The sequence below is a fragment of the Tiliqua scincoides genome, chromosome 9 (assembly GCF_035046505.1).
Source record: "Tiliqua scincoides isolate rTilSci1 chromosome 9, rTilSci1.hap2, whole genome shotgun sequence".
NCBI classification, from domain to species: domain Eukaryota; kingdom Metazoa; phylum Chordata; class Lepidosauria; order Squamata; family Scincidae; genus Tiliqua; species Tiliqua scincoides.
Window position 1 is genome coordinate 13,641,501 of NC_089829.1, and position 27,280 is coordinate 13,668,780.

Here is a 27,280-nt window from a genome sequence, read left to right on the forward strand (position 1 = left end):
GCTGGTTTGTCTGCATGCTTTTGTAAACCAGAAGATGTAGACCATCACTGGGCCAGGCCTACCCTGACTGGAAGATTTAAGTTTGAGAAAAGAAAGCCACTGCATCCGTGGAAGCGTTGCTGGATCTGAAAGCAACGTCTTTGTGTGTGTCTTTGTGATCTTTGTGTGTGTGGTGAAGGATGGCTTCTTTTCCATCGGAGCATCAGCAGTTCTAACAGGTCTTCCTCCTCTTTCAGGGCCCGTTCCTGGGATCTGCAGGGGTAGCAGCAAACGTCATGAGGAACAAACTGTAGCAAGCGATGGATGGCCTCCAGCTTCGGGTAAGCGTCAACAAGGTGGAGTTGGGGTGGTACTGGCAGTCAGCCAGGTTGGACAGTGGTGGCGGGACCACGGCCATCCTCAGGCCCACCTACTCAGGATTATCTCTGGTGGTGATGACCAAGTCCAATGCAGAAAAGTGGAAGGGAAGCAGTGCAAGATATCACACTGTCGAAGATATTGGAACAACCTAGTGTTTGGAGGGTGGGGGTGTGGAGAGACCACTACTCTCCAGCCATTTTGGATTGGGGCTCAGAAAACAAAAGTTTTCATTTTTTTCAGAGAAAATTCTTCATAACTGTAAGTTCACTTGAAGAGGCCTCGTTTATGTGAATAGGGCAAATACATCTCTTATCACAGGGGGTTAGTATGTGGGATAAAATACCACCTGAACTGGCCCTATGCCTGGATGAACAGAGACATCTCCCCTTCCTCAATATCAGAGAATCACCACTGATGGTAGATCTCAGATATTAAGTGATTGTGATCTCTGATAGTGACGTCCCTTTTTGTCCAGTTATCCGGGAATTGTAGAACCACACTTGGTCCCTTTGATGTTTAGGAAATTTTTCTCCTAACTCTGAAATTTGCTTTGAATCCTAGTTAGTGTGAAATGTCAGTGCCAACCCTATAAGGTGCTTCTCATGATTTGGGGCAGGAATACTAAGGCTACAGTCTAATCCTGGGAGTAAGCCCCATTGCACACCACAGAATTTACTTCTGAGTAGACATGAATAGGCTTGTGCTGTAGCTTGGATCACAACTGATGCCTTGTGAGATTTACAGCACAAACCTATGCCTGTCTACCCAGAATCCTTTGCATTCAGTGGGGCTTAATCCAAGAAAAATGTAGGATTGCAGCCATAGCTGTTTGGTGGTTTTTCCACATTTGTGTACCTTCCCCCTTCCTCCAAAGAGTTCAGGCCAGTGTACATGGCTCGTCCCCTTCCTTGTATCCTCACCAGAGGTGTAACTCGGTCACTTGACACCTGGGTCCCATAAATTTTTGTCACCCCAGCCCCAGAGGCAGCAGGGCCCAATGCAGTGGACACATCCCCACTCACCAACCAGGGACTGTAGTGATCTTTGTGCTAATGGCGCCACATGGGAAGTGTGGCACCTGGAAATAGTTGGCAGTGACGTGATGACATCAGGACCAACTGCTTCCAGGATGCAAATTTCAGACCAAACAGAGTTGGGGTGGGCAGGCTTGAGAGCTGACACAGTGCTCTGCTCACTGCATCTCAGCATGGATGATTCCATGCCGTGGCAACACGGGGCTAGATTTGGCCTAAGGCTGGCCATGGCTTCGCTGCGCTGCTACATTTAGAGCAGGGGTGCCCAAATCCCAGCCTGGGGGCCACTTGTGGCCCTTGGGGACTCCCAATCTGGCCCATGGGGAGCTCCCAATCTCCAATGAGCCTCTGGCCTCCAGATACCTACTGGAGCCCATGCTGGCCTGACGCAACTGCTCTCTTTGTGAGGGTGACTGTTCGACCTCTTGTGCGAGCTGCGGGCCAAGGGCTCCCTCCATTGCTTGTTGTTGCATGTCTGTGATGCAGCAGCGGCAGTGAAGGAAAGGCTGACCTTTCGTTGTGCAAGGCCTTTTATAGGTCTTGAGCTATTGCAAGACCTTCATTCATTCATATAAGTGCCACCTAATTTATGTAAATTTATGTAAATTTATTCAAATTTGAAATGTAAATTAATTCTTTTTTCCCCTGGCCCTCCAATACAATGACAGAGAAAAGATGTGGCCCTCCTGCCAAAAATTTTGGACACCCCTGATTTAGAGTGTCCAAATTACAGGCTGAGCTCATTATGGGGCCAACTGAGACAGTCATCTCAGATAACGCTTTATCAGGGGCAGAAAGGCCCCAACTGCTACCCCTGGCGTTGCTGCTGTCTCAGCTGCCAATCTCCTGCCCTCCTCTTTCACCATCTCTTGATTCTGACATGCTCAAACCTACCACTCTCCCCTCCCCTCACCACTCTTCCAAACTACGCCCTCTGCTTCCACTCTTCATGCTTCCCCCTTTTGAAATATGGTATGTAGTACATGGTAGGGGGGGGGGAGGATGGAGCAACAGCATTGTTTCAACACTACCACTACACCAGTGTGAGGAAGAGGGAGAAGGGGGAGTTTCAAATGTAGAACTAGACATATATTCCAAAAATGGTCAGGGTGCGTTGCTTCCTGTGCAAGGCAGCACTGAAAGAAAGAAAGAAAGAAAGGAAGGAAGGAAGGAAGGAAGGAAGGAAGGAAGAAACCAACCTCAATTGTCTTGGCATGTATTCTTGCTAGATAAAATCCTAAAATTCCTTCTGTAGGTTTGTCATCTCTCATTGGATATATTGTTCAGAAACCTCCAAGCCCACTTTGCAGCACTCAGCAGGTTTTATGGGAAGATTTCAGTCCAAGGTGTTGCATAGGTTGTGTGAAGCTGACAATGGGCTTCTTCATTTTCTCCTCTGAAAGCTTGATACCTATTTACCTAAGCTAAATGCTGCTCACACAAAGAGTGGCAGCAGCTGCAATGCTATATATTACAATAGTTCAAGACAGTTTCTTCTCCCTTTATTGGTGCTTATGCCAGGAGTTGTAGGGAGCGTCTGTTTCCTAGGCAATTACTCTGAACCCAAATATATCAGAAATCTTGACTGGGCCTAATTTTCACAAACACTCAATTTCTGGATGAGGAAACAAGTACTGAACTCTGAGTAAACCATATATTGACCACTTGAGCATCCTGAGGCAACAGCCCTCTGACCTTCACCCTGTCAAACATGAGAAGCAAGAAATGCCTGTGGCTGGGACTTTTTATACCGCCCTTCCTCTAAGCGGCTCAGGGTGGTTGACATGGTTCCTCCCCTTATTTTGTCCTCACAACAACCCTGTGAGGTAAGGATAGACTGACAGATGGTGACTGGCTCAAAGTCACCCTGCAGACCTCACAGCCGAACAGGAATTTGAACCCAGCTCTTTTGGGCCCAAGCCCAACACCTTAACTGCCACACTGCAGTCACAGTGCACCTGTGCAGACCTCCAGACCTGAAGCACGTCAATGGGCTGTGAGGCAGCTAATAAATGCAATGGGCATTGCAAGGCTGAAGTCAGCCCAGCCACCATCACCCCCCACCCCCCCATCAAACCTCTCTGCTTTCCCATCAGTTGGCTCTCTTGGCTGCTGCTTTCTGGGGGGGAGGAAGGGAGGGGTTGCCTGCTGGCTGGCGTAATCTCCTCCCCAGCAGATGCCAAGAGGAGATGAAGAGCATATAAATAGCTGAGGTCGGCCCCATTTTTGCCCCACATGGCTGAGAAGCATTAGAGAGAATTAATATTCAATCTTTCAGTGGTGGTGGTGGGGGGAGGGAACAGCTCCTCCCTCCCGGCTGTCTCTCATCCTCAGAGCTGTAATCCCTGCTCCTGCAGAGCTCCACGTCTGGGCTGGCCAAAATGGAAGCACCAAAGGAGAAGGAACCTGTGGCAGCGGGACAGGGTTTCCAGTTTCCTTGCCTGACACCACCATGGCTGAGAGGCAGCAAAAGATTGTGAGGACAGGCCACAGGTGTGAGGGCAGTCCTTGAGATGTGCATTCTTGACGTGAAATGACAAATCAAATTGTTGTGGCATTGTGGAGAGCATCAAGCTTTAGTCTGGTCCTGGGACTCACCTTTAACCCCCAATTGCCAACTTGGGACCCAGTTTAAGTGTTTAATGTACATATTCTGTCGTCCCCCCCATACCTATCCACAATTGCTAATGTATTGGTTCAACAGTCCTTCTGTTGTGTGGAAAGAGTTTGTCTGTGTGTGTGTCTGTGTGTGTGTCTGTGTGTGGATAGATACTTCATTCTAAAATAACATTCTTAGCCCCTGGACCAAAGTACAGTTTCAAAACCTTTCAGAAGAAATCGTGCAACTTAAAATAATGTAGAAGCAGGGCTGGCCCAAGACCTCTTGATGGCCCCTTGACCTCTGCTAACTGAGTAAGAGGCACTTTTTCAAGTGGGTGCTCCTCTTTTTTTTTAGCAGGGGGAGAGTAACTGGCCCTCCTCACCCCAGCAGTGTCTTTTCTAATAGCTGTCTGCTGGTGTTTTGCATCTTTTTAGATTGTGAGCCCTTTTGGGACAGGGAGCCGTTACTTGTTTGATTTTTTTCTGTAAACTGCTTTGTGAACTTTTTGTTGAAAAGCAGTATAATAATAATAATAATAATAATAATAATAATAATAATAATAATAATAATAATAATAATAATAATAATGGCCAAATGATGGCCCTCCCCTTACCCCATATTGTGCCAGCCTCTGCTCCTTCTGCTCTCCAATGCTCCAGCTCAGTGTTTTTCAACCATTGGTACAGGTACCACCAGTGGTACTTCAGGTGGTGTCTGGTGGTATTCATGCAACCACAGGACCTCTGCTGCCCAGCAGCGAGACCAGGAATGTGACCACAAAAAAAAACAGTGGTAGGAGGTTCTAAAACATGCTTTTCCATGCTCGAAAAGCTCTCCAGTCCACCCTGGGCCTCTTTCTGGTGTTGCATTGCATCTGGCCTCCTAACCCAGAAGTAATTGGCATTGATGTCATTGCCAGTTACTTCTGATGGTACTTCAAATATGTGAACCATGTGAAGTGTTACAGCAGAGGACAGATGCTGGTAAACTCTGCTCTAGCTCAGCGCTTTCCTCCTGCCTGCATTTCCTCTTCCTCTGTGTCCTCTTCCTCCTTTTCCAATCCAGTGAGTGACAGGAAGACAAAGAGCAGTGGAGGCAAGTAGGTAGATAGAGATGGACGCTCCCCCCAATCTACTGCCTGAGGCAGCAGCTTCCGCTGGCCTCATGTTTGGGCCGGACCCATGCAGAAATGTTATAAATTTGTTGTGTAGACACCCATCTCTCTCCTTCCCTTTCTCTCTCCACCCATCTGCATTTCAACATCTCTTTTTAAGTATTGGGACACCACTCATGTCACCCATGTTAAGTCAGGTAGTGATCCACTCATAGGTCATGATTCAATTACTGAAAAGCCGATGGCTCAAAACTCGAGTGACTGACCATAAATCATGTTCCTGATTGGTATCTGGGATGTTTCCAGAAAAGGGGGGGGGGGAATTGCTTGAAACTGTGGACTACAATTGGCAGCCAGCCCGCCAAAGATGGACTTTTCCACAATCAATCTGTCCAATCCCTTTTTGAAGGCATCTAGGCCAGGTGCCATCACAACATCCTGCAGCAAGGAGTTCCACAGATTAATTATGGCTCATCTGATAGCTTCAGCAGAACTGCAGGATGTGGGTGTGAGCAAGAGTGGCACAGTGTGGCTGTATTGTGTCCATAGGGAAGTACCCAGGGATGGAGAAGGGGGCTGTTTTGGCCTCAGGGCAGAGAGGGGGGACGAGTGAGAGCTCTCAGCAACCTTCTTATCCATGCTCCAGCTTGAATGCATGGAATCTCCACATCAGTGCTGGACATTCCTAGTGCTTGACTCCATGGAGACTCTCTCCATTGAAAAGGATAGAACCCGACTTCCCTATCACCAGAAGCTGCAGCAGTTGCCTGCAGGGGTTAGACTAGATGACCTCCAAGGTACCTTCCAATTCAAATGTTCTCTGATTTCTAAGTGACCCAACAAAGTTTCCTTTGCTGTCCTAAAGTCCCACCAGCTGTCTCTTTTCACAGCAGGCCTCCAGTGGGCATGGTCTTTTCCGGCTATCCAGCATGGAAGTGAAAGTGGTCCATGTGGCCCTGCTGGTCTTTTTCCTCCTCTCCGTTGCCATGACCAGCTGCTTCCTCTGGCAGTACAGCCTTCCCAAAATGGAGCCGAGTAAGTACTGAATGAGAATCCCACCCCGTCAAGCTGATGGAGATTGAAGGTCTCGAGCTATGCAGTTGTTACAGACCTGGTGTGTTCATTGCCCATGCACAGAGTGCAAAGCAGGGAAGCTGAGTCATATGCCATTAGATGCCAGCCCACAATGGGCAGCTGGAGAGACAATTCATGGTAGTCAGTGAGGAGCCAGAAAGTGAGTCTGGATACCAGATCAAGCCAGGACATGAAACTAGAGTAGAGATGGAGCAAAGGATTGAAGCTTTGGCACCAATGTCAGAAGTGCCTTGCTAGATCAGGCCAAGGTCCCATCTAATTCAGCTTCTTGTATCTCACAATGGTCCACCAGCTACCTCTGGAAGCACAAAGACAATAAGAGACCTGAATCCTGTTGCCTTGCATCTGGCATTCAGAGACAGTCTACCTCTAAAACCCAGAGGTTGCATACAGACATCATGACGTAACCACTGATGGACTTCTCCATCGATCTGTCCAACCCCCCTTTCAAAGACATCTAGGCCTGGTGCTTCCCCCACATCCTGTGGCAAGGAGTTCCACAGATTAGTTATGCGCTGGGTAAAGAAACACCAGCAAAGAGCTGGCTGGAATGGAGCTACTATGTATAGTATGTCGTTGCCTTTCCTAGAGCTAGCCAGACTCCAATCCAGGACATGTATCCAAATTTGTTCTCTCTCTCTCTCTCTCTCTCTCTCTCTCTCTCTCTCTCTCTCTCTCTCTCTCTCAAGTAGCCCTATTAGATGTAAACCCCAGGCAGCCATGTGGGCAGTCCTTTACGTGCTTTGGAGCTTGTCCTGGGTCACTGACATCACTCCTGCGAGCTACGGAGTGGGGGTTTGGAATGGAGATCCAGCTTGGGATGGTGTTCAGATCCCCTATGTCTGAGGGATTCCCAGAGGTGTAAACTGCAGGAGAATTGGGACCATGCTCCTCAGGGTATATGATCCATGGGAGAATTCTTGTTATGGCTGTGGAAACCTTCAGGGGCCCAATCCTGACCTGCAGGGGCTATGTCTGCTTAGATCCTGCCAGTGCAACCCTCTCCAAATGTCATGAGCAACAGTTAGATGTTGGCACCATGAGCCCCTTCCAATATCCTAAAGTACTCCTGACCACTAAAGAACAATGTTTTAATGCATGACTTAATCCAAGAGTATTTTAGGGCAAAGGAAACACGGGGTGAACTAGAACATCCCTTCACAATGATGGTCAAGCTGGGCATCCATCCAATTGCAGGCTTAAAGAGCAAGCTCCCAGTTTGTCTCTCAAACCCCCTCCTCTCCTGTAGTTAGAGCAAATGATTAGAGCTCTTCCCCACCATTCTAACATGGTACTGTAGCAATAAAGGACAGATCTGAATTTGTAACAAATGGAATTCCCCCACCACTACCTAATGCATCAACGCCTTGGACAGGTGAGCTAGCCTCATCACTCTTTTGGATCAATGTCTGTTTAAAAAAACACCTGTCCTCCCATCCGGTTTTCTGTGGATTTCCTCTTAGGCCCATCAGTGGTTGAAGTGAAGCCAGAAGCAGTACAGATGTGCCCTCGGTTCCCAGACCCTGTGCCTTTGGACCACCCAATCCCAATCTTGAAGGATGCTCTGGAGAAGGTGTGTTACGATAAGGCTGAAGAGGAAGGAACCCTTCAGACACGTGGGCACCTGTGATTCAGCTGGTGATATCTGGGAAAATTCCATCCTGATCCTCTGGGATTAGTTGGCTTAGATCTAACTTTCTCAATGGGGAGTGATGCAGTGTGCAATTGGAGGATCTGGGAGTCTTCTCAAAGTTTGGCTCATGGTTTGCCTTGAAGAAGCCATTCTCAGAGCCACTAGTATAGCTAAAGGGGTGTTGGGGGGTACAGGGTCCCGGGTCCCATGCCTGAGGGGGTGTCAGAGCAGATCATGAGCTCCTGTCTTTGTAATGAAACTTGGGATGTCTGGTAGACATCCAGTGCGAGTACAGAGTGCGAGTACTTCCCATCACCGAGTAGGATTGGACCCGTACCAGTCCTGCACCATTGCAGGACTGTCTGTTCCCACAAATTCTGTAGGCATCTGGATCATTAAACCAAGTGGCTCAGACTCTCAGCTGGGAAGGGAGTACAATCCAAGCTCTGACATCTGATAGCTTTAAACAAGCTAGTGACCTCCTTTCTTCAACATGGGGATTATCATGGCTTGCAGTGTGGGATGGTTTAATAACATATGTGATGCATCTTGAATGCTCTCAAGCAGTGATATTGAATCGGTGTGCCGTGGCACATTGGTGTGCCATGAAAGGTTCACGGGTGTGCCACAGGAATTTGGAGCATGGCAGTTGAAAACCGTGGAAAAACTCTTCCGGGTTCTGTGGCTCTGTTTCTAGGGCAACTGTCTGTAGTAACAAATTGCTTGTCTCTCTTCCTCCACCGGGAAAAGAAACAATGTGTTACTACAGGCTGTTGCCCTAAAAACAGAGCTACAGAACCTGGGAGGGCCTCTGACAAGAGACACTACAAGAGGTAAAGACCATAGAGAAGACCATAGACATCAGTATGCCATGAGGAAAAAAAATGTTGAAATTCACTGCTCTAAAGAAGTACTGTGTATACTATACTTAAATTAGTATTATTCAGAAGTGACTGAGGACTTGGGTGCCTGAGGAGAGGCACCAAATGTTGACCCATCCCCTCCAGCTGCTACTACCTCCTCATCCTCTGTCCCTCTGCTGGTGCCACTATCACCTGCTTCCTCTGACTGGCCCATCAGAAGTGCACAAAGCTCTTTGCTCTGTTCTCCTCTTGTGCGAACTGTATTTGAAAAACAGGAGTATGGAACAAAAGAGGAAGTGTGGAAGAGAGGAGAGTGGTGGACTAGACTGTCTCCAGGGATCTGCTCTAGTCCATTCTTCTCTCTTCCACACTTCCTCTTCTGTTGCAAATACATTTCAAATACAGCAAGATCAGGAGGAGGAATGGGAGCAGTGATGAAGGTGGAACTAGTGACAAAGGATGGTGGCAGAGGAGATCTAGAGAAAGGTGGAGGTGACCCTGCTCCCTGCCTCAGTTTGCCTTGTGGATATGCTGGCCCTGTTGTCTCCCAGCCTAGAATGGTGCAGTAGGATATCCTCTGGGGAGGTAGGATCAAACTAGTGGACATGTGTGGGCCTCGCTCCTTATCCACATGAGCAAACGCATTCCTCTCCTTCTCAAATCTCTCACAGGTCGACATGCTTCTCCGTCACAAAATCCACAGTCCTGGCCTGCCAGCTCTGTCGGCGATCGTCATCTACAACGACACAGTTCTCTGGACAGGCAACTTTGGGAAACGAAATGGCTCTGATCCTTTCTCTGGTATTCCCAATGAATACACTATTTACAGGTGAGTCGGCCGCTCCCTTGAAAGCAGACAGGTTAGGCCCCTGGGGTGGCGCACTGTCCCATCTGCTTAAAGAGGTAGCTCAAGACCTGTTGGTGCTTGGGGTGCTGCCCTCTTTACTAGACAGCACATCAATGACTGCTTCTGAAGCTGCTCCTCTCCCTTCCACTCAATGGGTATGACAAGAAAGAGGAAGTGTAAACTGAAGGATAAAAGAGGAGGGGGCTAGAATGTCTGCAACTTTCTCTTCTGCTCTATTCTCCTCTTCCTTTTCAAATGGAGGGAACAGGAGGAGGAACAGTGGAGCAGGGGGGTGGAAGCCCCTCTCCTGCCAGTCCATCACCTGAAATTTTATGGACAGGATGGCCACACCAAGTAGACAGTTGCATATTTCAGATGACTGATGGCCCAAAGGAAGGGACAAATGGCCCCAAAGTGTGGGCAAACTTGAGAAGCAAGAGTTAGCTTCTGAAATTATAATACTGGTTCATTTTTTAATGGAAGTATGGGCAAAAAAAGAGTGCTCAACCTTTGGACTGAGCTCTACTGTTGTGAGAGTGATAGCATACCCTGGAATGAATCCCCAGTTCCCAGGGACTTTGGTAGGTCACTCCAGCTGATTTTATACCTCTTGTGCATGTTAGGATTGCCAGTGTCTCCAAGATCTTCCCCACCATCATGCTATACAAGCTGTGGGAGGAAGGGAAAGTGATGTCGCTTGACGACCCGTTGGAACGCTACGCCCAGAGTTTCACAATTAAGAACCCCTTGGGGCGGCTCAGGGAGTCGGAGCAGAGGTACTCGGCGGATGGGCTGATCTTCCTGGAGAAAGGCACGCTGCCCCTCAAACCGTCCCCTGTGACCTTGCGCAGAATGGCCAGTCAGCTCTCAGGTGAGAACAAATCAGGCCAGACCCTATGGGGCAGTGGGGGTGGGTGGGACCAAAATGTGTTAAATCTAGTCTAAGCATCCTCTAGTCCACAGTGGTAAACTGGATTTAAAGGCGACAGCCCTCTCTTGCCAATTGTCCACAGCCTCTGGTGGGAGTGCTGCCTTACACAGAACAGTCCTACACACGCTCTACTTGGGCTGCCTTTGAAGACAGCTTAGAAATGGCAACTAGTGCAGAAAGCAGTCGCCCTTGTGGTTGTTGGGGCTCATCGGTTTGACTCGGTCCAGTGACTGCTTCAACAGCTGCACTGGTTGCCGGTTCATTTCCGGGTTCAATTCAAAGTGTTAATTTGGACTTTTAAAACCCTTTATGGCTCAGGTCCATGGTATTTGAGGGGCTGCCCCCTTCCATAGAATCCCACCTGTCTTCTCAGGTCATCAGAGGGGGCCCTTTGTGCTGCCATCAGCCGAGGTAAGGGGGATACTGGCAAGAAATAGGGCCTTCTTGGTGGTGGCGCCCCATCTGTGGAATTCCGTCTCCCTGAAATTAATCAGGGTCCTTTCTGCGGGGGTTTAAGACTTTTTTATTTCTATTTTATTTACAACTGCTGACATCAGGGCCTGGCATTTTTTACGAAATGTCATTTTAACTGTGATCCACTGGAGACAGTTGTGTTTTGCTTTAATTGTTTTTATGTTTTAACATCTTAGTATTTTATTGATACGTGTTCTGGTGTTTTTATTCTGTAAGTCTCCTTGAGTATCCTTGGCTATGATAGAAAGAGGGGTATAAAGTCTTTAAATAAATAAAGAATACTGCCATCTAAGTTAACATATCCTTTGATATTAGTATTATATGATATCATATTCCCACAGACCCCGGAAGTCGCATGTAGCCATCACAATTAGTACTCACTGATGGACGGTGGATGTGTTGAATTCCTTCTTAAAGCTGTCTAAGCTAGAGAATGCATCTCCATGACAAGTCTAAGCTAGAGAATACATCTCCGTGACAAGTTTAAGTTTAGCTGACTGGTTGGCTCTCCTCAGCTGGAGCTATTAATATTTTGATGGCTGCAGTCTGGATTGCTGCTCCTTTGCAAAGGGAGTAACTTGGTTTAACCAACCTATCCTCTCCATTGTGTACTGTGAAATTCAACCCTCATACCTGCTCCTGGAATCCCATGACAATCCAGCCAAGAATTCCATGGAGTGGTGAAGGCTGCCAGGTCCATGGGCTGCCATGAATCATCCTGATTGGGCAAGGAAGAGAATCATCTCAGATCCCTTGGAAGCAGATTCCTGGGTGCAGACTGGGTGCCTTTGGGCTGTCTTCTCTCTGGGGAGCTGAGAGGAGCTGCAGAGTAATGGCTGAGGCTGAGGGGGATGGGGAATTCCTCAATACTACAAGGACGTTTAGGAACTAGAGCAGGCAGAAGATTGAGGCTCATCTCAGCTGTTATCTGGAGAACAGTGGCACCACTAGGAGGTGCGGACAAATCAGGCCAGACCCTATGGGGCAGTGGGGGTGGGTGGGACCAAAATGTGTTAAATCTAGTCTAAGCATCCTCTAGTCCACAGGGGTAAACTGTACACCGCTAGAAAACCTGCAAGCAGGATTTAAAGGCGACAGCCCTCTCTTGCCAATTGTCCACAGCCTCTGGTGGGAGTGCTACCTTACACAGAACCAAGTGACACCCTTGGAGTGTGTGTGATACCACTACTAGCCATCATGGTGAAAATATTTTGTTTTCTAATAATACCATCATGTTATACATCATTGCATGGGTAATTAATGCAGAATGCAATGAAGCAAACCACGTTGAAATACCTGTATTCTATCAAAACTTATAGCCAAAGAACCATAAAGGAAAATTACAACTGCCTTATGTAACAAAAAGTGGATTTTCTTAACTCAAAACTGACCAATCAGACTGATTGTTCTGAAGCCAATGAGGTGTTGTTATGACACAGCACAATAAGGTGTTAGTATGAGTCAGTATATATCAGAGTCAATCCTAGAACTCTTAGGGCCCAATCCTATCCAGCTTTCCAGTGCTGATACCTCCACAATGCAGCCCTGAGGAGACATCCGTGACTGCCTGCCCACCTCAGGATTGGCACGGCTGCATCAGCACCAGAAAGTTGGCTAGGACAGGGCCCTTATTCATTTGTGCAAATGTCTGGTATGGGAGGAGGTGCACCATGGGGATGACACAATGAGCTCTCACACCAGGTAAGAACATAAGAAGAGCCCCGCTGGATCAGGCTAAAGCCCCATGTAGTCCAGCTTCCTGTGTCTCACACTGGCCCACCAAATGCTTCAGGGAACACACCAGACAACAGACACAACCTGCGTCCTGGTGCCCTCCCCTGCATCTGGCAATCAGAGGCAGCCTACCTCTACTGTGCACATACCTACCATGACTTGTAACCCGCGATGAACTTTTCCTCCAGAAATTTGTCCAATCCCCTCTTAAAGGCATCTAGGCAAGGTAATGCAACCCCTAGCCACACCTCTGCTGGAGAATGCTACTCAGCTGCATTGTGGCATATCATTGGCTTTGGCACGGAGCAGTGGCGTCACTAGGGTTCGTGTCACCCAGTGCAGGAGGCCGGCATGTCACCCCCCATGATGGACCTCCTCCCATGCAACGGGTGGGGCAACAACCTGGGCAGTAGGTGTTGTGCTGCACCACTGTCCCAACCCTGCTCGTTTTCTGGCTATAAATGGCTTGACAGAATAGACAGGTTTCGACACAGTTTGTTTCTTTGGATTCTGCATGAAATCATGCATCAAATGATCTGTAACATGATGGCATTATTCAAAAAAAACAAGATTTAAAAAATTTTGGCCAGTAGTGGTGTCATCCCCCTATGCACGACAGTCGGTGCGGCCCACACCCCCTGCACTCCCCTGGCGATTCGACTGGCAAGGAGGTCAATCACCCACCCATCCCAAACAAGTATCTTGCTCATCCTATAGTTGGATCTGTTTCTGAAACCATGAACTAAACATTTCAATAAGCCTGTAATTCTAAGAAGCCTTCCTTGAAAGGGAACCCATTTGGTTTCCATAAGAGAAAATGTGCTTTTTCTATATGAAGCTACCTTCTGCTGAGTCAGGCCTTTGGTCCGGCTGTCTCAGTATTGTTGAGCACTGACCGGCAGCAGCTCCAGTGTTCTGTAAAGGAATCTTTCCCAGCCTCACCTGGTGATGCTGCCAGGGTCTAAAGCTGAGATGCTCTGCGTGTAAAACAGGTACTCTCCCATTGAGATACAGCCCTATTAATGTTGCTGGTACATTAGAGGGGTGAGAATTGGTGGAAGAGATCTACAGTTCAATCCACTTCCACATCTCCACAGCCCCACAAAAATCAGGAAGGGAAAGGAACCCCACTGATGATGTGGGTCCTTGTCCCATCCCTCCATAGCCCTCATTCAGGATTTGGGGGATCATTTCTTAGGTGAATGAGAGCTTTACGGGTTTCCAGTCACAGGGCAAACTTTCCTCATATTCAGCATCAGTCTCTGCGGAGAATGTGTGAAGAACAGAGAGAAGGGGGGGATAATTTTAATAACTTTAATGTTCTTATTGGGTCAGGACCAGCTGAAGCATTTCTCTTTTCACAGAAAGGGAAGTCTGCACAGGATTCTGTAATGTCACCAGGTTACTGGGAGACTGGGGAAAAGTCCGGCACTGAGTGTCACCATGGCCACCAGCACTGGGGATTCAAGGGTTGGCCTGGCCAGGTGGGCTCCCTGATGGATGTGGGTCTTCAGCCAGTGCCCAACCTGGCCAACCCCTGATGCCAACCTTGATAGAACTTTAGCCCTCCTGATTAGTCCTAATTGAGGAGAAACAACTGACAGTATTGAATCTGCTCCCTATCCATGATTGAATTATGGGGCAGCAGATGGGGGAGGTACAGGAATCCACCAGCCCTGTCACTCTGACTCTTCCCAGCACTGAGCAACCCTGATACTGATGTTGCAAATCATGGCCTGATGTTGAAGGGTAACCCAAAACACATCTAATAAAATGACAGGAAAGAAGACCAGGTTGGTATGAGTCTAACTTTCCCAGGACCATTCTGTCAGGTGCGTCTCCAATGCCAATGTCTTTGGTGATTCAGGTTTGCCCCGGCGGCTGCGCTCCACCAGCCTGTTGTGGAAAGGGACCACCCAAGAAGCACTGGCACTGCTGAAAGATGACGTCCTTGTGGCTGACCCCGGAACCAGGTAGGCACGCTTCTTTGGGGCAAGCAAGACGTCCTCATCAGAATGCAGTTACGGTTGGCAACAGGCCAATGTTTCACTTCTTCACTAGCATAGAGATGCTTCTGAAACTGTTGTCCACATTGCTCTTTGGATGTCAGTTTTCCACAGTTTTCCACTGTGTTTTCTCTCTCTGCCTCTCAAAAGGGCAAGTGTGCATTGCTAGCACCCTGCACAAAAGCCATCTTTATGCGATTGCATACTCGGTTCCATCAAGAATCACCAACAACCCACTTTTACCAGTGCATGCCAATCTTCCTCATCTATCAATTGGTAGGCTCAAATCCAGGAAACCTTCTCTGGCACTCACACAACATCTGCACAATTTTAACATCAATGCCCAATGGAAAGCTAAATGGGTAGTCAAACGCCCAGAGTCATATATATTGGCAACCTTCAGTCTCGAAAGACTATGGTATCGCGCTCTGAAAGGTGGTTTTGGCACAGCGTCTAGTGTGGCTGAAAAGGCCAATCCGGGAGTGACAATCCCTTCCACACCAGGAGCAAGTGCAGTCTGTCCCTGGTCTGTCTCCCTGGCTATGGGCCTTCCTTCTTTGCCTCTTTGCCTCAGACTGTTGGCCAAGTGTCTCTTCAAACGCCCAGAATTGGGCAGATATATAGACGATCCTACACTTAAGGGACCAGGTTTCGACTTACCTTGTCAGCACTGGAAAACTTTGAATAGGATCCATACCCTTCATCAGGGGTGCTCAATAGGTGGATCGCGATCTACCCGTAGATCGCGAGGCAAAATGAGTAGATTGCGGAGTGCCGACCCCCCCCCCCCTTCAGGTGCCTCTGGGAGGAAACGCCGGGAGTAAGGCCCATTGTACTCAATGGGGCTTACTCCCAGGTAAGTGTGGCTAGGATTGCAGCCTCACAGCCTAATCCTAGGCATGTCTACTCAGGAGTAAGTCCTGTTATACTCAGTGGGGCTCAAGGTACACCAACATACATTGTACACATAAATGTTATATGTTATGATGGTGCGAACATTGTAAAAAAAAACTCTGGTAGATCTCCGAGCCTTGCTAGGTTTCAAAGTAGCTCTTGAGCCAAAAAAGTGTGAGCACCCCTTCCCTTTCATGGTGTTTGTCAGGACTCAATGTTCAAATGGGGGCTAGTATCTACCCCTCAGTGTGATTGCGGGTTCTCCCACTGAACCACGTACCACATTGTGTGTGGCTGCAAACTGAGGGCATATACTGGCCCATGGTCTGAATTTTTCAGTGAAAGTTACTCTGTCCTTGAATGGCTGCATGAACTGGACATTGACATTTGATCTAGTCCAGGGGTGCCCAAACCCCGGCCCTGGGGCCACTTGCGGCCCTCGAGGACTCCCAATCTGGCCCTCTGAGAGCCGCCAGTCTCCAATGAGCTCTGGTCCTCCAGAGACTTGCTGGAGCCCGCGCTGGCCCAACGCAACTGGTCTCAGCGTGACAGCCAACTGTTCGACCTCTCATGTGAGCTGTGGGATGAGGGCTCCCTCCACTGCTTGCTGTTTCACATCTGTGATGCAGCAGTGGCAGCAAATGAAAGGTCAGTCTTGCTTTGTGCAAGGCCTTTTATAGGACATGGGCTATTGCAAGACCTTCATTCATTCATATAAGTTCCATCTCTAATGTATTCATTTATGTAAATTTATTCAAATTTAAAATGTAAATTAACTCTTTTTCCCCCCGGCTCCTGACACAGTGTCAGATAGATGATGTGGCCCTCCTGCCAAAAAGTTTGGACACCCCTGATCTAGTCTAACTGATATATAAGTCCATGTGTTATATGCCATACACTAAATAAATAAATCTTTTAGAGCTTTGTGTTAGGGAGGTTACAAAACTCTTTTTCTTTCGTGTTCAACAAACTGGGTGTTGCCTTCTTGATGACAACAATTACTGCTTTCTAGAGTCATTTTTGCCCTCTGGACTTTAATCCAGTTTTTCAGTCTTCTCAGTTGAGCATTAGGAGAAACATCTCTTGAATGGTAAGAGCAGTTGAGCAATAGAACCAAAGATCAAGAAGGTGGGTGGGCTCTTCCTTACTGAAGGTTTCCAAGCAAAGACTGAACAGTCATCTGATGCAGTTCTCTAGCTCTGAATTTCTTGCACTGAACAGAGGGTTTGATGGTGTACAAGTCCCCTCCAATTCTAGAATCCGTTGATTCTTGTGAAACCTGGCTCCAGCCAAGGCCCGGTGACCTATGATCTCCTTGCCACATCCACTGGGCCTGTGCCATCTCTGGCATCAGTGCAATGCACACACAGTGGAATGAGGGTTGCTGAGAAGCAGCTAGAGTCACAACATGTGAGGAGCCTGAGAATATCACAAGTCCCCAGATTTGAACCTGAAGAATTCTCACCTTTAGAGTATCCTGGGGGAGAATTGGAGATGTTCTAGCCCAGCATTTCTCAATGTGGGTCAGGACCCACTTGCTGGGTCGTGACACGATTTCTGGTGGGTCCTGCAGACAGTCCAGTGAAAACACGGGTGATGGAAAGATCAGATAACTAATTAGTCATGTGGCTACTCAAAAATCAGATAGCTAACCACCCTGCAAAGAACTGAGGTTTGCAGAATGGCTGCTAATTCCCCGGCAAACAGCTGAGCTCCTGCAGTTTGCAAGTTTGTGTAAATACAGGGAGATAAATGTTTGAGCCTCTTTTTCCTGGTTTTTTTTTTTTCCCCAAGTCCATCAATGACATGTAGTGGGGGCAGGTGAAGGCTGGGCCACATACCTAAGCCCCTCAAGCCTTGAGGCTAATCATTAGGGCCTACCTTATTATGAAAAATTGATCAATTTTTTTTTTTTTTTTTGCAAATAAATAAATAAAATATTACTTGTAAATAAATAATTAAAATATTCTGGCTCACCTTTTTTAAAAGTCTCATAAAACTGGGTGGGTCCTGATAGAGTGTCATTTTAAAAAGTGGGTCCAGGTACTAAGAAGTTTGGGGACCACTGTTCTAGTTAACCACTCTTTCCCCCTCTTCCATTTCCTCTTCTGGTTCCCTCTTAAGAACATAAGAACAGCCCCACTGGATCAGGCCATAGGCCCATCTAGTCCAGCTTCCTGTATCTCACAGCAGCCCACCAAACGCCCCAGGGAGCACACCAGATAACAAGAGACCTCATCCTGGTGCCCTCCCTTGCATCTGGCATTCTGACATAGCCCATTGCTAAAATCAGGAGGTGGCACATACACATCATGGCTTGTACCCCGTAATGGATTTTTCCTCCAGAAACTTGTCCAATCCCCTTTTAAAGGCATCCAGGCCAGTCGCCATCACCACATCCTGTGGCAAAGAGTTCCACAGACCAACCACACGCTGAGTAAAGAAATATTTTCTTTTGTCTGTTCTAACTCTCCCAACCCAGGAGGAGCAGTGACGCATGGCTGCAGGCGCATGGCTGTCTAAGGGAGGGTGGCATATAGTGCATCAAGGTGATGGTGGTGATCTTTGGCACACTGCCTCAGATGCTGGGACGTTTTGGACCAGCTTTGAATCTTCCCAGGTCTAGACTGGTGGGCACCCCAAAAGAGTGTTCCTCTGCTTTTTCTTCCCAGGTGCCATTACAGTAACTTGGCTTTCTCACTCATGGCTCATGTGCTAGCAGAACATGCTGCAGAGGGTGAGTATCAGCGCTGGGTCTCTGAGAACATCCTTGACCGGCTGGGCATGGAGGACACTGGCTTTGACATCACGCCTCCCATCCGTTCCCAGATGGCTGCTGGGTTCTACGGCAGCGGGCAGCCTGCTCCATTGTATGACCTAGGCTGGTACAGGCCTTCTGGGCAGATGTACTCCACCGCTGCTGACCTGGCCAAGTTAGCCATGGTTTTCTTAGGCACGTACCACCGCCGCGTTCTGGAGCCTGACACCGTGAAAACCATGCTGACCCCGCTGTTCAAGTGCTCTAGTGAGTACTTTGCCAACAAGACCGGGACGCCCTGGGAAGTCAACGAGCAGCTGGGCTATGACATCATCCGGAAGGACGGTGACCTGGACGGCTATTCGGCCACCTTCTCCCTGGTGCCCAAGCTCCGGCTGAGCTTCATTGTGCTGATGGCCGGTCCTCGCCCTCAAGGGGGGGACATTGTCGCTCAGACATACGAGCACCTGATCCCTGCCATGGAGACTGCGTTCCGTGAAGCCGAGAAGAGCCTCACCCCTCCTCCGAGCCCCACCCCTTACGTCGGCTATTATACCTACTCCAACCTGACATTCTATGAGATCAAGGTTGGCTCTGGTGGGGTCCTTGTCATGCAACAGTTTGGACTGCACATTGAGGAGCTGATTCCAGAGAATTACCGAACCATCCGGTTGCACCACCTGGAGGACCGTGTCTTCCAGGTGGTGTTTGACAAGGAGTTCCCATGCACCCTGCGCTTAGGCTCCGCTTCAGTTTCCCTGGAGACCCAAGATGGCCAACTCTTCAATTTCTATCCTTTTGACCGCAAGGGTGTGTCCCCCGGCTTCGATGCCCCGGGTCTGAACACATATAATGTGGTGCGGATCCCACGCAAGCCTGTGTTCTACAGCTAACTCCCAATGGCTGGAGGACAACGTCTCCTCTGTGATCCTTGGAGAGTCCCACAGGGACTAGAAAGGAAGAGAATGATGTCAAGAAGCCCATGACCTTGCCCCAGGAATGGCTTCACTTTTCTCTTTTCCTCTGAATTGATTCGCGGCCTCCACTGAAATCTGTTCAGCAGCACATAGACCTTCACAGATGTCCACCTGCACACCACCACATGAAACTGCTGACACACAAGCTCTTTGGGGGCAGCTGCCCTCTTTAGCCAGGTGGCTTTTGGGCTCATGTTGCTCTAGTTGGCTTTGAGCTACTCTTCAACCTTGGAGAAAGAGAGGCAATGTGTTTGATGCACAGTTAGGCTGTAGGACCCACCAGCCAACAGTAAGCTGAGATCATTGTGCCATTGTGGGAGGTGCAATCATCATTCTTTTACTCATAAGGAGGCCATGAAAGAAACTGAAGTTGAGATGCTATATGTAGAACAGTTCTACATACAGTCCTAGAGTGTGGGCTTTGTAACCGGGTGGGTGCATGCCTTTTCAGGTGTAAGAGTGAGTCTTCTTTTTTGCTATGGAAATGTTCACAGCAGTACGGAGAAATGGATAGACCTTGTCTTCATGGCAAGCAGGAGAGCACCAGCCATATTCAAAGGTGTTTTTTATTTATGACAGTTTTATCCTAACCATTCACCGAGGAGCTTAGGGACACTGTACACATTCATTCTCTCTCCCCATTTTATCTTGCGACAACCCTGTGAGGTAGGTGATGCTAGGAGAGATGCTAGGTGTCCCCAAACCACCAGTGAACTTCATGGCTACGTAGGGACTTGAACCCCGGATTGGACTCCAGTCGAACACTCTCATCAGTTACACAACACTGGAATCTGGCCTTTATTTTCTGGTCTGGGCAGGGTGTTTACACATCCTGTATGTGATTGTGGCTCTGTAGGTGTCCACATTGATGTATGTTAAACCACCTGTAGAACGTACCTTGACAATAAAGAATTTTGATCTGAAGTGTTAGAGTTGATGGTCTTTTTTGATGCATTTCTATGGTAGGTCATCTCCTGTGTTTCAACGGTCAAGTCCTCAAAGACGCTGACAACATTTAAAAGTACCCTTTAACTTTTTCTTAGCACTGCCTCACTCATTTCACACACTGAAGCCCTGAAGCAGGGGGAAAATATAGACCCGTGGTATCAAATATAATGCCCCTGGTCCAGATGCAGCCCCCAGAAGCTCTTTATCCAGCCCTCAGGCCCTCTCAGCACTACCATCAAATGTTCTCAGCTGCTGAGCTGTGCTGAGGCGTCACTGTTGAAAGGGCAACCTGAATGATAATTGGACTCTCCCCTATCTTGAAAATCTAATCAAGACTTGCAAATTTTCTCTTCTATCACTTGCAGCTAATGAGTTCCTAAGCGAAAAAGTGCTTATTTCTGGTCATGATCTGCTTTACGACCTCATTTCCTGCTTTATGACATCACTTCTGGCCTTCAGCTGGCATTGGCCGGCTACATGAAACAAGTTTGACACTCCTGGTGTAGACTGTGTGGAAGCAGTTAAAGGAGGGGTGGCCGACCCCTCAACTGTATTGCTCTTGGACCTTTACAATGTGTGTAGAAAAGAGAACTTCAGCAGGTGCAGCCTGTGAGATGACAAGCTGCACCTTCTGAAGTTCCCTTCTCTACACAATTGTTAAAAGTCCAGAAGCCCTTAAGTTGAAGGGTTGGCCACCAATGATTTAAGGCCTGAGTTTACCTCTGACCTATGTCAGGACAATGCCTCCTTTGGAGCTGTCCAGGGTACCGAGACACTGACCAATCTTGCCATCACTAACTGCCCACCCTTGTCTTTGTGGGTCTCCATTTGTGACCTGGATACAAAGAGAAGGCAGCACCAGGTGTTCATATATGTCTGGTATGCCTTGAACAGAATCAGATATTGGTTTAGCAGATGCAATGACTGGCCACCTCTCTCCAAGGTCTGAGATTGCTTCTGTTCAAACTGAGATCTCTTGGCCAGGGATTTAACCTCGGGCCTTCAGCATGTGTTTAAACCTCTGAGCTAGGGCCCTCTAGGAGAAGTAGGTGATATACTCTTAGGTAAGTCAAAGGCCAAGACCCAAATTAGCAGTTGATGCACAGGTGCAAATGGAGTAACATAAGCAGCTAACCAGTTTGCCACTCCTCCTCATCATTGTGGACCTCACCGGTCCAGACTCAACTCTTATACCATGACAGGGCAAGGAGATGGTCCTTTGGCTCCTCCCTGGCCCTTTCTCAGAAGTTGGAGATCCTGTCAATGTTATATGTGTGCACAATGTGGCCTAGATGCTGGCCCAATGGAGCCAAAATCTTACAATTGTGGAGCAGGTGCCCCCTTTCCCCATCCTACCCTACGCCACTGTTATTTGTCTCCTAGAAGAGAGCCGGAAAAGAAAAACAAACTTCTTGTTCATGGTTGGTAGGAGAGCAACCCAGGGGAATAACTTCCTGTTTCATGGTTGATAAGAGACACTGTGCTAAATTGGACCCATGATGACAACACTGATGGGAATGAAACAAAGCTTTTGGCTATTGTGGGTATCTCCCTCCCCCCCCCCTTGCTGGGGCTTTGCCTTAGCTGACCCAGAAGACTGTTTATTTCAGCGTCATACTGCCTGGAAACTTGACCAGCGCCATGGATCATTTGACTTCAGCTGCAGTGACCTGAATCTTGATGTTTCATCTTATGGATGAACAAATGAAAATCGCAGTCAGAGGCCAAATCTGAGGCCTGGGCATGTCAGCCTCTGGGTTTTGTGGAGGATTAAGGGCTGAGAGATAATATGATGGGAATGCAATTTCAAATCTCAGGATTAAAATGGAGGGGGGGTGATTATGAATCTGCACCCAGCAAGGATTATGCACTGATCTGTCCAATAACACCCAGGAAACATTTGGGGACCAAAAAATATATATATATATTACCCAAAATTGGGCAAAATGCTGAAACAGGCAGTTTTCAGGGGCCACAATCATCGTGTATGTCAGTCCGATCTACACAGGCTGAGCAATGTCTATTTGGAAAGGACCCAAAGCCATTCACCGCGTGGTAAATCTGCATGATTTGGGGTTACTTATCAAATCTCTTCCCCCAGCAATCCAAGCCATATTGAGCCCCACAGACTTGGCTTAAAGCAGGGGTCTCCAAACCTCAGCCTGGGGGCCAGATGCAGGCTGTGGAGAGCCTTTATCTGGCCGGTGGCCAGCCTATGATCCCCTGAGAGCCTCTGGCCCAGTTGACCAAACAGAACTGGAGTTGTACTTGTGGGGTGGGGGGGCATGGGGGTCCATTTAAGTGTTCTCTTTATTTCTTGGGCTGTGTTTGTTCTTGGGGAAATCCTGGACATTTGAGCCCATTCATTCATTCATTCATTCATTCATCTAAGTTCAATCTCTAATATCTTTATTTAAATTTTATATTTAATTTTTTTCCCTGACCCTCAACACTGTGCCAGATATTTGATGTGGCCCTTTGGTTGAAATGTTTAGAGACCCCTGGCTTAAAAAATGGCAACCATTTGTCTCATGACATTGTTCAACAATTGACAGGGCTAGCTTATGTGTGTCTACTCAGAAGAAAGGCCCCTTGACTTGACTGCCACTGGACTTACTCCCAGGTAAGCATGCATAGGATAGCAGCTTTAGTGCAGCCAGTAAGGCCACAAACTTACCTGGGAGTAAGTCTTCTTTAATTCATTTGGGTTTAATTCTGAGTAGATAGGAGAAGCATTCTGCTGTAAGACTGTGTTATCCATTATTACTGATGTAAATGATCAGGGTATTTGATCTCATGCATTTACCCTAAAGATCACCAACTGTTTTTCATCCTTAGTAGTGATTTGGCTCAGCAGTTGTAAGCTGTAGGTTCTAAGACAGAACTGTTGCTCCAACCTGAGGACTCGGAAGAGGCATGGAACCAAAAACAATCCAGGGACTGGAGCATCTTCCTTAAAAGGAAAGGCATTTGGAACTTTTTGGTTTCAAAGGAAGGCAGCCAAGGAAAGAGTTGGAGGCTTCCAAAATGATGCACAGCCACCATGGGTGGGGATGGCCACTAGCTTAGTGATGGCTTTGAAAGGGGGTTGGATTGTCATCCACATGTGTGTCTACTACCAGTAGCTACTTGTCATGGGGGCTACATCAAGCTTCCATGTCCTATAAGAAGGACCAGCAGAGATCGAGGAGAAAGCGGGACCAAGGAGGAGCAAGAGATCAAGGAGGGAAAAGAGTGGGAGACCAGCAGGCGCATGGAGAGGGGAAGACATCTCATTGAGAAGAGGCTGGTTAGAGCAGTGCATCTCAATCTTCTTATTGCCACAACCCATTTTGTCAGCTGAGGTGTGCTCCAGAATGCCTTGTGGCTTCCAGGTAGCACCCCAGAATGCCTTGCAACCCTCTAAAAATTGGGTTGTGACCCAAAGTTTGAGAACTGCTGGGTTAGAGGATAGGTGCTTAACCCCTCCCAGGTCCTACTGGCAGCCTAGCCCTTCAATGGGAACACCAGTGGAGAAGACCCCCTTTCCTAGGCTGAATTCCACCACCCAGGCTAGTTTGCTGCCAAGGGAGCAGGTCAGAGATCTCAGCTGTATGGATAAAGTAATGCCAGTCCAGGAGGAAGGGTTGCACCAATATTTCAACAAGAAGGGCGATCAGGGAGGAGATACTCTATTTAAGATTGGTGGTTCAGGCTTGCATTGCCTAGAAAATAAATGGAACAGTGATTGAAAGCTTGATGTAGACCTTTCTTGTGGGCAGGCAGGGGGGAGCAGAATACTCAGGCCCTTATAGGGGGAGGAGGACTCAGCCTTGATAGCCCTGAACTTGGCAATGGGTCAAGAATAGCTGAAGTAGGACATCTGAAAACTCAGGAACAAAAAAAGTAAAATGATTGTCATTGTTTTGAGTTCTATATTCCTCTATCCTCAGATGCTTTATATTGCATTGAACAAAGCAATAAAACCCTCTTTGGATCGTTGATTTGTTTGGCTCTTGCTTCTCCCGGCAAAATAATTGTGTTTAAAACAAAAACAAAAAGGACCTTGCTTTTGTACCCTGTATTTCTGAGATCCCTGGAATGGTTGAGAAAAAGTGAACGTAGATAAAAGGGTACAAGACACTTTCACTTATCTCTAGCTGGATTATCACTGATCAGCTTTAACCGGTTCTCTGTACAGACGAAAGCCCACGGCAAAAAGGGGGCGAAGAACTAACAGGCTTCCATCAGGAAGCAATCTGAAGAAAAAGGAACAAGCTAGGTTGATGCCTGCTGAAAATTTGCACCTAGACTTCAAAGGATGACCTACTCTTACAACTGGGGTAGAGCCCAGCCAGGGAACTATGTCTCCCTGTGTTAAGTTGCCCCCATTTTAACAATGTTTGGGAGGATGACCAAGGCAAAAGTGTTTATCTGCTCAGAATAAGGGATGTACTTCCTGCCCCCACAGTGAATTACCTTTGCGATTGTCATCCTGGAAGCATTTGCCCTCACTATGAACTGGCTTTGGGAAAGAGCCATGATCTAATTTTATTGATTTGGAGATTTGCCATGTTATGAAGTCAGCAGGTAGTCAAGACTTATTTGGCTTGGCAATTATCCATTCAGAGTGAAGGCGGAAAGCATTTTGCCTTTACTCCAAACTGGCTTTGGGGCACAGTCACATTGGCTAATCGAATCGTATCGGTTTGGAGAGGGCAGTGCTGTGGAGTCATATGGTTATGCAATTGACTGGGGGTCCAATCCTATCCAACTTTCGAGCATTGGTGTAGCAGCACTGCAGCCCCAAGGTAAGGGAACAAATGTCCCCTTACCTTGAGGAGTCCTTTGTGACTTCATCCCCACCACAGGATGCAACACTTGCCTCATTGGTATGGTTGCACCGGCACTGGAAAATTGGATAGGATTAGGCCCTGGATCATGTAGCCTGGAAGAAGACCTAATCCTGCCTTCTTGAGAATTTGTTTGCAGAACTCTGGGGGACGTTAGCAACATTTTAGCAAGAGGCTCGCAAAGGGAACACTAGTGACAAAAAAGAGGTAGGCCTTTCCCTGGAACAGGAATCCAGACCACAGAATCTGTCCCAAGAGAAGAAAGACAGTTGGAGCATATGCCGTACATCCTTTCAGAGGCTATAAAAGGCTTTTCCTAACCGGAATGGACATAGTAGCACACGGCAGACAGGCCTCCTCTTCCTCGGTGCAATCTCTTGCTCTCATTTCAGCAACTGAAAGAGAGCCAGAGGGTTTGATCAGACGCATTAAGAGCTTTCACATTTTAAATGCCGTTTAAGAACAGCTGTTGCTTTTTTAGCTCCCTCATGTTATGCATGGAAGCAAATTAATTGCTGATGGTCCGTAGGGACCGGGGAGGGTACCTTTGGAAGGAAAGAGCCCAGGATCCTGCCTCACCAGTGTCCCACCCAACTCAGCGTTCTGTACCAAACTTGAGAAATGAAAGATGGAACCATGGAGAATATACCCACGGCAAGTGGGCATATTGGGGATAGGACTCAGACATGAGAAACACTGGCATCTGGGGAGTGCTTGTACCCCACTTCCCCAAGTGGTGAGATGTTCCATAGAGAGGTACCTAGGTTCTGGCTTCCTTGGGAGTAGAGAACAGACTATCATAGAATGTTAAGAGTTGAAAGGTACCTTAGATATCACCTAGTCCAACCCCCTGCCCAGTACAGGCCAATATACTGAAGCCAAATGTGATGCTGGTTTATTTACAAATATCCCAGCCGGATGCTTGAACAAAAACAGATTGCAGCATGCTCCAGCAGGCAGCCATGTGTTTCAAGTCTCCTTTGAAGCTGCCTCAATGTTGCTGGATGTCAGTTCCTCCTCTTAGCTCTCATTTAATCTTCAGGCTAAGAATCACATCAAGTCGCTCTCAGCCTCTCTCGGAAAACTGCCAATACAATATTCTGCCTTTGTTCTTTCCCTGATCACCAAAGAGAAGGAGGGTGTAACTGTGCCGTATGCAGAACTGTCTAGTACTGGAACAGTCTGCCTTGTGCAGTAGCAGGCTCTCTCACACTGGAGGTATTCAAGCTGAGGCTGGATGGCCACCAGCCAGGGATGCTGCAACTTTGGCCTGCACTGAGCAGGGGGTTAGACTAAATGACCTCTAATGGTCCCAACTCCAACATTCTATGATTCTGTGAATACTGCCCATTGTGGCATCAGGTAAGGTGCACAAATGGATCCCAGTGGTTGGACTGGGAGTTGGGGGGGGGGGGAGATGTCTGAGCAGCCATTGGGTCTGCTTCTCTCAGTTGGGGCTCTCACATGGAGGCAAAGAGACCTACCCACTCACTTGAAGATTACCTAGAATGGGGATTGACTGGGAATTTTTTTCCTGTTGGAGCTGTTGGTTGACAAGTTTTGGGATTTTTAAATGATGATGATGATGATGCCTACTCTGAAAGTGGTGTGATGTTGCTTTCTAGTCTGGTCACAGGAGGCAGCAGACACTAGCAAAGACTCTTTCAGGCTACAAGGACAACTGTGGGACTCAGTACCCACTTCTACACACAGCAGCCATCATCCCTGGTGGGAAAGGTTTTTGGAAAAGTGGGGTTTGCAAAAAACAAAAAAACAGATGGAAAAGCCCTGCTCTAAATCACCCACCAGGATCGACTTTAGGAGCTGTGAGGCCCAATTGGAACCATTATTTGTGGTGCCCCAGGTTCACAGCCCAGGTCTGCAAAATGTTAGATATATAACTAAAATTTATTATAGTCTTTATACATCTATGGTAGAATAGAGAGCAATCAGAATTTGGGCTTTAAAAAAATGCAAGTGAGTTAATGGACCAAATGGATCTAAGCGAATTTTACATATTTGTCTTTTTAACTTTTCCAGAGGAATAAACTTCCTGTTCTAGAATTAGCATATTATTTAATTCAAGTACTTAAAAAATGTCAAAACATAAACAGCATAAACAAACACAATGGATTTTTTAACAAATTCTGAAGAAAATTAAAATTGTTGCTGTTCTGT

General features: G+C 47.6%; 1 protein-coding gene across 1 annotated transcript; it reads left to right on the top strand.

Moving 5' to 3' along the window:
* The first annotated feature begins 299 nt into the window (after positions 1-299).
* On the top strand, positions 300-19,238 carry LACTBL1 (lactamase beta like 1). Its single transcript, XM_066637906.1, has 7 exons — positions 300-320; positions 6,004-6,145; positions 7,669-7,778; positions 9,373-9,530; positions 10,172-10,419; positions 14,555-14,660; positions 18,260-19,238. Exons 1-7 carry the CDS (start codon positions 300-302, stop codon positions 19,236-19,238), a joined length of 1,764 nt encoding a protein of 587 aa, XP_066494003.1.
* The last annotated feature ends 8,042 nt before the right edge of the window (positions 19,239-27,280 follow it).